Source organism: Dipodomys spectabilis, unplaced genomic scaffold (assembly GCF_019054845.1).
Source record: "Dipodomys spectabilis isolate Male_0828 unplaced genomic scaffold, ASM1905484v1 ptg000069l, whole genome shotgun sequence".
NCBI lineage: Eukaryota > Metazoa > Chordata > Mammalia > Rodentia > Heteromyidae > Dipodomys > Dipodomys spectabilis.
Window position 1 is genome coordinate 15,266,116 of NW_024870746.1, and position 12,037 is coordinate 15,278,152.

Here is a 12,037-nt window from a genome sequence, read left to right on the forward strand (position 1 = left end):
TTAAAGCAATTCCCGAAAGCCTGCATTTAATCTCTCTCGAATTTCTCCTTCTTCCACAAAGGTTATATAGTGATGGATTGTAAATCTCTATCTTCGTATACAAAAACCTCTCACCCAAGAGCAGTGTTTTCAAATTATCACTGGGAATATGTATCTAGATACAAAATAGAAACCTCAAAAAAGACCTGCTCTCAAATTAAAGTTATAGCCAAAACTTCTCTTAGGAAACCTGCAATCCTTCTTGTATTTTTTTTTAAGTCTGGTAGAAACAGGGCAATCTAGCCAATCATCTAGTCAAGTCAAGTCAAGACATTCTAGGACCCTCCTGCCTTAGCTCTCCTCAACCAGGAAATCCTTGTTCCCAGCCCTACTTTTACATAGAAAAAGTGTGTTGACAAACTCCAGTTTGATAATATGACCAAAATAGATCCTTTCTCAAGATGTGAATTGAAAAAAAAGAGCATTATTAGCTGGAGGTTCTAGAGTGGAAGATTAAGTTGTACCAGGCCTTAGGTAGTAAGTGCAAAACAAAGATTTATAGAAAAGAAAACAATTGTTACTTCGGAGTCAGCAGAAGAAGAAAACTATGTCCCCGTAGCTCCCAAGATAGTTCTCTTACCATAGTTTTTCTTCAGTGTTTTTTTTTTTTAAATCTCTGTAATAGTCCTTGGTGTGTTCTGAGTGGATCACTGTTTTCTGTAACTAAAAAAGCTCTGAGTGATCCTAAATGCATTTGTATACCCGATCACCTAATCCACACCAATTTAGGTTTTCCCCTCAGTGTTGCTTAAAATTGTGTGTGAATGGGATATGGTATGTCTTTCCCCTGGACTCATGTGTTGAAGGCTTCAGTGCTAGCTGAAGGCACTATTTCAAGAGTTGTTGGAGAAGTAGGTTACTAGAGATGTGTCTTTGGTGCTACACCCCACACTCCCAGCCTTCTTTCTCTGTTTCTTGTCCTCTATGAGATGAACATTTTTATCTACCATAGCTGTTCTCTATGATTATCTTTTTTACTGCAGCTCAGAGACAAAGGAGCCAGCAAAGCATAGGTCAAGGCCTTTGAAAGTATGAACTTTCTTCCCTTCTCCTAAGCTGTTCCTCTCAGGTATTTGTAACAAAAATGAAATCCTGATTGGTACAGGGTTTAATCGATTCCAACCACGAAGCAGTTTGCCAACCTATCTCTTCCTTCCATTACCAATGTCCCATTCTACTTGTTCATTTTGTTTACACCTGAACTATATGGCAACAGTCCTGTAAGTCTCTGTTCCCAGTGATTCTCACCTCAAAACTTGGTGATAGCAATAACTAAGGAGCCTGTCTTAACTGTAATAAATTCACATGCATGAGGTATCATAGCCATGACCTAAACCCTACAAGACACCTATGAACAAACCGAAGCTCTCTTAGGCTGGGCACATTCAGCTCAAGGATGCTCTGTCTCTGCCACCTTCTCTCTGCCTCTGTCCTTGCTTTGCCTGGTAAACTTTTATTCGTCCTTCACAAGTCTCTTCTGATCTTCTACATACCTTTGAATGCTAAGTAGAAACATATTAAGTACACACACACACACACACACACACACACACACACAAAGGCTATGAAATAACAAAATCTGTAATGTAAAATGCCATACTCATATAAGGATGTGTATGAGTATGATGTACTGAATGTTTGTCACAAAAGTAATTTCATACACTTCATAAACCAACTAAACATCAGTTGATTTACTTCCTTGGTATACATTAAGCATTGTATTAGGAAGAATACTTAGCATATGACAAAATGTAAGAAAAAAGACTAAAACTATATATGCAATACGCTCAGGTATAACACTAAACATACTTCACATGATCAAATTAAAAAGACAGTACAAATCTTAAACTTGTTAAGATTTAGATTTCTTCTAAATCTCAGTACTCAGTGGTCTTTTGTGTAAAAGATATTTTTTCCTCAAAAGAAACAGTAGTGAGAAAGAGAGCAGAGTTCTTACTGTGTAACCAAAGTAATAAAGGGCTTTAAAAAAATGGACAAATTTTAGAGATCATTAATTATATACAGCCTTGTTATCTATCTCCCCAGTGTTATGAAGTGCCAGAACTTCATTAGAAAAATTAAGATGGAAAAGGAAAGAAGCACTTTGTAAATTTTCACTGGAAATGAGCTGGGAGAGGCAGTGGCATACGGGATCAAAGGAGGGTAATCACACTTAACTGCCCTGGAGCACGTGCATGGATAATACGATTTGTGCAGTAACTACTGCTCCTATTACTGCCTGTCTGGAGTATTTGGTGTTAATGGGGTTACTAATTTACTATTTTAACTTAAAAAGGCTCTGCTGATTAATAAATGTTGCACACTGTGCTAATAATTAAAGTCAATGGAAGAGTTACAAATAAAAGTTGATGTGTCAATAAAACAATATCTGCAAGTATATGGTAATCCCTATTTATTATATTACAATAACCACTCAGAACATATGCAAATTGTAAAAGGCTCATGTGTGAAAAATCACACAAGTCAAGAAAGTTTTGGGATGTGTTAAATTCCCTTTTTTACTACTCTTTAGTGATAAATATAAGGAGGGTTTTGTCCCTATACACCACATTTTTCAAATGTCCTTTTTTATTTCTGGTGTTATTAGTTATTAGTTATTTCAGGGCCTTGTGTTTGCTAGATTGGTGTGCTACCACTTGAATCACACTCCCAGCTCAGTTTTATTTGAGTTATTTTCCTGATAGAGTCTCACTTTTGCCAAAGGCCAGTCCAGGATCACACATTTCCTATTTTTGCTCCATTGTAGCTGGAATTACAAACATGTAACACTAGTATGAGACACACCAGCCTGCTATATTCCTTTAGTAGCTGCTTTAATGATCAGATTGACTGTTTTTGTATTGGAATAGTATATTTAGGTAACACTGATTTACTTCACAATCATTCCAAAGCAAAGAGTAGTGAATCTGGCAATTTAGATATGCCAGAGAGAAGCTGTAAAGTATTTCCTTTAAATGGAAATGTGAGTATTCTTAGCTTAACAAGGAAAGAACGTGGTATGCACAGGCTTTGGTACTATCTGTGCTTTTACTCATCCTCTGGAGGTCTTGGAGTAGAGTAAAAGATATATAGCCTTTTGTTATGTTTATGCAAAAGAATATAAATGTATGTATAATTGTAAATACAAACAAAAGTAATCACATGGATGGTAATTTCTTCTGGATAACGTATCTGGATACCACTGTATGAAATATAAAGTTGTTACAAATTTGTGCTGTAGTTTCAATTTAAAAAAAAAAATACTGAGAATTTCTTTTTCATTCTTACAATGGATTGGAGAAGACTGAGTAAGGAAAGGGAACAGGAATTTTCTTTCAGAAATGGAAAGACTATGGATGTAAAGAAGGACTATGGATCACCGACAAGATCCTTCTAGAATGTAGAAAAGATTCACTAGAGGAATAGAGCTTCAATCTGGAAGGGTATATATATCTTGCAAAAGAGGAATTAAAATTTATCCTGAAGATGACAAAAAGTCATTGAAAATCAGTTTTGTCAAATAATAGCATGATTATCTCATTAGTAAGACTGGGTAGATAAGATAGAAGGCATTTATGGTAATTAAAGTAAGAAATTGCAAGTGCCTATGGAGTAGAAAGATGAGAAGTTGAATTTGAAAGATACTTGAAAGGCAGAATAAACAGGACTTGGTGACTGGCAGATATGGATGATGCCTGAGAAGAAGACAGGAGCTCACAAGTCTCTACCCTGGGCAGATGGCTGGCACTGCGAATCACATTCAGGTCATGAATGAGCAGGCCAGCTTCCTATGTGCCCAGGGTTTGGACATGGGGTAGAGAAGTAAGTGAGGGTGGCAGTTGAAAATACAACTACTTTAGCAGGTAAGAAAGAATGCATTTGAAATTCATGATCTTCCAGACTTCCAATGGGAATCACTTGTGTGGAGGTGGTAGGTAGCTGGGGTGGCTCACATAAACACAGCCACTGAGAGATTATATGAAGACAGAAGAAAGCACAAAACAAGAGTGCCATTAGTTTAGCGGCACCTTGTTTCCTTTCCTCTCTCTAGAATTAAGTTTCCTCATGCACCCACCACATTTTTTTCTCCAACACATTTGTTTCATAACTAACACACTCACACTCTTCATTTTTAGAAGTAATTTTTAATTCATTTTAAAGTAAATTTCTAGTGTTTACAAGATAATCTCTTAAATGTTTGTTCTTGAACCTGTTCATTGTTCTTGTTACTCTCCTCTAACTTAAAAAATTGTTTTTTTTTTTTCCTTCAACAAATTGGTCTGGTCCTTTCCATTAACTTTTCCTTACATCTTTTCTTATATGGATATAGTATGAACCTAATTTTTATCTACTTCTTCCTTGTCAGAATCTTTACTGTCATACATAGGAACTAATTCTGTTTCTTTTTTGTCAAACACAGTTTCCTCATGGGGATATATAGCTCAATGGTAGAGCTCTTGCTTTCTATGCACGAAGAATGAGTTTGAGCCCTAGCACCATAAAAATAAAGAAAAAAATCTTCCTAGATCATCAGAGCCAGAACAAATAACTCTACATTTAGACAATAGTTTTAACAAATGACCAATTTACAAGCACTTAGTAATTCTTACTCAAAATTTCATTAGCTTATGTGGTTAGTTTTCAAGTTATATTAATTCCTAGAAAACAGAGGCTTCCTTTCATGTACTGTTAAATGCTTAGAGCCTAGAAATATTCAACATATTTGTTGAATCAATATTCATTCTTTAATTTCTCAAAATATCTAGATGACGGCTTCCAATTAAAAGAGATTTGACTATTATTTTTATTAATAAATCTTCTAGTTTCATAAAATTTAGATGTCTGAATAAAGCATGAGAAAATAGAATGAAGTTTAAGAACAAAAACAAAAACGCAAAGCTTTAAAATGACTTCCAGAAAAAATAAACCTCTGTAATCTATACTCTGTGCAGACTATTACTATTTCAATAGTATGCTTATTTTAAACAACATGTATAAATAATAGCCTGTGACATTTTTCATTTTCTTTTCCTTCTTTTCTTTCTTCTTTCTTCGTTCTGTTTCTTTCTTGATTTTGTTATTTTTCTTGTTTTCATCTTTGTTGTTGTTTATTTTATACTTGGACTTGAACTCATAGTCTCAAACTCTTGGTCAGGTTTTTTTTCATTCAAAGCTGATATTCTACCACTTGAGCCACACTTCCACTTTTGGCTTTTCAGTGTTTTTTTTGGAAATAAGAATCTCACAGACTTTTTTTTTTTAGCCTGGGTTGGCTTTTCAAACTGAGAAGCTAGTCTCTTGAGTAGCTAGAATTATAGGCATGAGCCAAAAATACCCAGCGCAACTCGTGATTATTAAGAAGCGTTTTGTCATCCCTACTAGTTTCCTCAGAACACACTAAGTCCTGTGAGTTGAAATCTGTTCTTTCAAAATGTATGTGTTGAAGCCTTCATCCCTTGTACATTGGGGGATCAACTTATTTGAAAAGTCACTGCAGATATAACAAATAAAGATAAGGTCAAAATGGAATGAGGTTAGACCCTGATCCAATATAACTAGACTCCTTATAAGAAAAGGAAAATTGGAGTTGGGGATCTGGCTCAGTGGAAAAAGTACTTGTCTGGCAAGTACAAGGCCCTGAGTTTGGTCTTCAGCTTTGGAAAAAAATAGGAAAATAAAGGACATGGACACATGGAGAACAGCATATGAAGATGAAAGTGGAGATCAGAATGATGGTTCTACAGGCTAAGAAAAGTGAATGGTTATAGCAAAGGGGCAGAGCTGGGGAGAGGCATGAACAGATTTATTCTTGCACCTTCCAGAAATAAGCTCTGCCATTGCCACCCTTGACTTGAGATTGGCAGCCTCGGGAACTGTACAACAATAAGCATCTATTATTTAAGCCCCCAGATCTAGGTGCTTTGCTATGTCAGCCTAGAGGATCTGCCTTTTATAAGTCTAATGAGAAAGCTTCCAGGAAATTAGAATACTGTAGCTATGAAGAGCTCTGCCTGAGGTCTTCTTTCACTTTGATTATTTAGAGTACTGGAGTACTCTAAAGAGGTACAGTCTATCATTAGAATTTGTTCTTTCAAACCCCTTCTTTGGTGGCTTTTTAAATTCCATTTAAGTAATGAACAGTGTGGAAGAAGGTTTCTCTGCCTCTGTGGTAAGAGTGTATGCTTGCCCTAATTTCTACCACAGAATTATCAGCAGAGATATACAAAAACTTAAATGTATAACATTTCTTTTGCTACCCAAGATATAATTATATATACTCTAGAACAAGAAAACCAAAGTAGCATCAGAAACTAAAAAATAGCAGTGTCCCAGTCCTAATAGAATTGTCCTAACAGAATTATCTTGGGCTATTGCAAAGAACAATCGTTTGATCTTGGATTTCTAGGCAATTTCGTTAGTATTTCTGTTTGTTTTCATAATCTCAGAAATTTTCAGTTTCTGAAAATTTCAGATTAAGGGTTTCAATAACACATAGGGATGTGATGTATTTACCAGTACTCTGTAGAATATGCAAGTTGAGCACCTTTCTTTGGAAGTAACATTGCTATCTGGTGCTTTTATAAAAGCTTATGAAGGAAAATATTAAGGATGATTATCACAGTACTTTGACATACAATGATTTCTGAAGAAATAGCAATGAAACAATCAACAATCTCAATCACCTTAGCAGTAAATCTAGCAAATTCATAAGCTGTTGCATTGTTGAAAGTAGATAGATAATTCTGAGTCATAAAACACCTCAAATGTTTATCACTAAATTGTATATTTTGCTTGACTAGAGCAGCATTAATTATCTATAATTTCTGCAGTAATAAATCTGCCTCATCAAACTGATTGGAAAAAATGTTTTTACTTATTTAATATCTTCAGTTGTACAAATGGTTTTCAGTTCAACAAATCAGTTTATAAGTACAATGAAACTTGATCAATTTTAAAAATGTTTAATTGTCTTATTCATCATATATTGATTAATTCTAAAATCTGTTAAACACTATATTTAATTATTTTCATATCAAGTAACATCTATAAAATGAAAGACCTTATAAAATTACTTGAGATACTTGTCAATTTCATGTTGGGTATCAATCTGTGTGCAAAAAAATTAAGACTTCAGAAATATTTAATTTTAATAAAGCATATACTAACTGTTCTGGGTGATAAAATGACCCAAATGATTAGAAACGGTAACAGGTGGTTCTATTTTCTTTCTTTTTTTCTTTCTTTCTTCCTTTCTTTCTTTCTTTTTCTTTCTTTTTTTTGGTCAGTCATGGGGCTTGAACTCTGGGACTGGGCACTATCCCTCAGTTCTTCAGCTCACGGCGAGCACTCTACCCCACTTCTGGTTTCCTAGTGGTTTACTGAAGATAGTCTCACAATGTTTCCTGCCCGAGCTGGCTTTGAACCGCGATCCTCAGATTTCAGACTCCTGAGTAGCTAAGATTACAGGTGTGAGCCATTGCCACCCATCTGGTTCTACTTTCTTTGTATAACAAAGCAGATTTTCATGTATTTTTATAATTATTATTATGAGCATATATAATAATTAGTACCTATTATGGTAGCAATTTTATAAGGTAAACTATTTTATAAGGATTTACAGTGATAATTTGTATTATATTGAAATTATTACTTTGTATTTATTACTTATTATAATACAATATAACTATTATTAAATACATAAAATACTATAGTATTATTATAAGATACATTGTAATGACAATTTCATGGCTTAAACTACAGGATGATAACAATAATGTCCTTATTGATAGAAGGCCATTCTAGACTTTAAATGACCTACAAATAAACTGCAAAGGCCTCTATTCATGAAAAGGTACCTTAAGAGAAACTAAGTACCTTGGAGAAAGATGTAAGCATGTAAACACAACTCATTAATGTTAATAAAATGATGTTGCTTATACTATTGGATCATCCCCTGTCTATTCCAGCCATCTTCCTCCGTCATAACCAACCTCATTCATAGTGTCAGATTGAAGAAAACCATAATGCATTATATTACTGTATTAAAATGGAATTCCAGAAAAATGATTTTTGTTTTATTAGCTCTTCTAGAAGCACCATAAATATGCTTTCATTAGGTAACTAAAAATTATCTTCACAGCTGCACCCTTGTCATCTACCTGCTTCATAGTTTCATTCATTCCTAATTCTTCTTCAGAACTGTACATATAGACAGTTGGGAGGAGCATCATTTTTTTTCTGAGTGGTGTATGTATATTTTGTATTCAACATTGATCTCACTACATTGCATGCTGTAAAATGTTTGTCTTTGAATAGTTCAGGTGACTTCACCTTTTTCTCACAGATGAAGGATTCTCTGTGATTTCAACAATAAAAATAGGAATATTATAAATATTAAATAGGAAATAAAAAGTATAAGTTAGGAACTATTAAACATATGTTAATATTATTTCATAAAATATCAATCATCATACTGATATGATTGATGTAAGCTGATAGAATCAATATTTGCACAATTAATATTAACAAAATTATGACAATATTTAACAATACTATTTAATATAATACTAGAAAATATTAAATAGGAAATAGAAAATATGAGAAAATTTAAAGCATCATATGCAGTACAGCTATTTTTTTAAGCTAAGAACTTACATATTGTCATTTACATTTAGCAACTGTTCTTGTCTTTTGAGCTCTTCTCTTGCTAAGTTTAACTGGTTAATTGGTTCTGCCACTCGCAATGTGGGCTCCAAAGGCTTGTAGCGTTGTTCTAATACCTCGTTTATATCTCGGAAGGGCCCCTGACAAGACAAGATGAGGTGCACATTTCATCATGGAAGATACTCTGATGTGTCTTTGACAACTATGGCTAGGAAACATACACAAAGCATAAAAAGTCTACTAAACCATTTTTAAGAAAATTGTTTTTTTTTCTCTCAGAAAACACAAGAACATAGCAAGTATATCAATTGTTTTCCAGAAATGTTATCTCCAGTTAAACTGATTACCTTAAAAGTTATATTACCTGAGCACTGACTGTATGGCTCACTTCTATAATCCTAGCCACTCAGAGGGCTGAGATCTGCGGGTCATGTTTTGAACAGTCAGGGAAGGCAAATTTATGAGGCTCTAATCTCCAATTAATATAAACAACAACAACAACAAAAGCTGGATCTGGAGATATGGCTCAAGTGGTAGAGTTTCAGCCACAAGCTGAAGTGTCAAGTGCGAGCACTAGGTACCAAGTTCAAGCTCTGACTGGCAGAAAAAAACAAACAAAACAGAATGCTTTAGATATGGCCCAGTGACTATGGTTTGTGCCTGGACCATGGCCCATGCCTATAATTCTAGTTACTCAGGAGGTTGAAATCTGGAAGACTGTGATTCAAAGCCAGCCCAGGCTGAGAAGTCTGAAAGACTCTTATTTCCAACATAACAAGCAAAATGCATGGCTGGAAGCATGGATCAAGTAGGATAGTGCCAACCAAACAAACTGAGAAAGCGTAGGACTCCCTTGATTTAAATCCCAGTACTGGCAAAAATACATTTTAGATTTTGAAAAGAAGTTTCCCAAGAAATTGGCAGCTAGGCGCTGGTGGCTCACACCTGTAAACCTAGCTCCTCAGGAGGCTGAGATCTGAGGATTGCAGTTCAAAGCCAGCCCAGGCTGGGAAGTCTGTGAGACTCTTATCTCTAATAAACCACTCAGAAAACCAGAAGTGATGCTGTGGCTCAAGTGGTAGAGTGCTAGCCTTGAGCTGAAGAGCTGAGGGACAGGAACCAGGCCCAGAGTTCAGGCCCCATGACCGACAAAAAATAAAAAATAAATAAATTTTAATTTTAATTTAAAAAAAAAACCAAGAAATTGGCATGCTGTAAGTAATAAACTTAACAATGAATTGTTTTTTTTTTTTTTTACCACATAACCAACAACATTTCTTCTATTAAAATTAAAATGGTTCTCTTTCTTCTCCCCCGCTTATTTTTTGATCCATTTATTTTTATTTTTTTTCTTTGCTTCTTATTGTTATTGTAGAGGTTATATACAGAGGGTTTACACTTACATAACTCAGGTAATGAGTACATTTCTTTTTGAACAATATCGCCCCTTCCCTTGTCCTCTCCCATTTTCAACACAGTGTCCAGTGTCTTTTCCTTTTTGAACAGGTAAACAAGTATGAAAAGAATATCAATCCTTAGTATAATTCCCCCAAAGACCATCTATATATTCAATTTGGAGAGTATGAGATTTTTATTTTTTTAATAAAGCTTTTAAAGGAACCCCTCATCTTATATTTAATTGGTGAGTCTCCTAAACATAGAAAAGCAGTCATTTCTAGCTATTTTTGGATATTATTTTGATTATTCTAAATTCTATTTCTCAATGACTGTGCTACTATGTAAAGATACAAATAGATAGTAGGGGAAAATCGGAAAATCCACAGTGCACCTTGAAGTGACCCATGACATCTCATGTTGTTAAGGTGGTAGCTACTTAGACTAGTTACTAGAATCCAATGCTTGCCCAATTAGTGTCATAGTAAGTGCACTGTGAATCAGGTAGCTTGAGATTTGGCCGTGCCATTAATTACTACTGTTTGCCTTCTCCTACCACTGTTGTGCCAGACAGAAGCAATATAAAATGGATGAGGATGTCTAATCATACTTCTTATTCTTAAAATTCTCTTCTTTAAATAGGTTATCACTAACAAGACACAGCTGGAGTTACTGTGAGCCCTGAGTGGAGACTCTGAGGCTAATAAAAAGAAATGATTCACGCCTCATTTATGTTCACTTATGTTTTACATTAATAGAAACCAATAATAGGAACCAGTTACCATAAAAGTCATGGACCGTAAATAACACAAATGGCAAATAAGTATCATCTAGTACTTTTCACAGCTGGACAGGAGGATTGCTATATTTGAAAGTAGTTAATGGATTTTTATTGGAACTTTACTTTTTAAAGAGACAGTATCATGATTGCACCTGCTATTAAGAAATCAATTTTTGTTTCTTTTTAATTCATTTTTGTTTGACAAATCCTGTGGTTTAAAAGAAGTAATATTTGGTTGTAAACCTAGGGACATAAGTTACTTTCTTATGACTATTCTCATATGTAAAATGGAATAGTATGTATCTCATAAAATTATTTATATAAGTTTTAGTATTGTACACAGAACATAATCGTACACAGAACACTCAGAGTGACAAATGTTATTGTTACAATAATTATTATTGCTTTCAAGACGAGAATGCAAAGGTTTTGAATACTGGTAGCATCAAAGAAATAAGCAAATGGACTGAAGCTGTGGCTCTGAAGACCAACATGCATGAGATGTAATGACTGCTCTTCTCAGTGGCCAAACTTCCAATCATTGCTGATGTGTCAAGATCTACATATCTAATTCCTGATCTACCTGGTTTGCTCAGGAATTTAGTAGTTACATCAGAACAAAAGCATCAGGATAGAAAGAGAATAAATCCATTATTTATTGGGTCTTGGAAGATCTCTATCTCTTCCCCTGTCTTTTAGGCACTGGGTCACACATTTGCATCTCTTGCTTTTGAGTCTAATGTTCCTCCTGTGACAGCGAACTCGATATCTGCCATCCTGTTCCTTTCACCAAAAATGTGTTAGCCTGTCTCTTAGATCTCAGACATATGATTCTAGATTTTGGAAATAAATCCCTATCTTGTATATACTGACTATTAGTCCCTGACGTGTGTGGACTATGCAGAGCTCAACCATACAGACTGGGCAGTTGTGGGCTTTGAATTCACTTATATGTGTCTGTTAGGCAGACACTCTACACTTGAGCCACAAAACTGTCCCTTTTTGCTGATTATTTTTGCTTTTCTTCCAGGCCAGCCTGAACCATGATAAGGCACCTGCCACCATGCTCCATTTTTTCTTGAGACGGGGGTCACATTAAATTTTTGCCTAGGTAGGTCTCCAAATTTATTCTTCCTAACCTCAGGAAGTAGGATAGTA

General features: G+C 34.9%; 1 protein-coding gene across 1 annotated transcript in view; it reads right to left on the reverse strand.

Annotated features, from left to right (window-relative positions):
* The window catches only part of Spata17 (spermatogenesis associated 17), a 143,903-nt gene that overhangs the window by 45,345 nt on the left and 86,521 nt on the right, over positions 1 to 12,037 (reverse strand). The window contains exon 8 of the mRNA XM_042682093.1: positions 8,695 to 8,843. Within this exon, the coding sequence (XP_042538027.1) occupies positions 8,695 to 8,843 (149 nt within the window). The remainder of the gene's footprint in view (positions 1 to 8,694; positions 8,844 to 12,037) is intronic.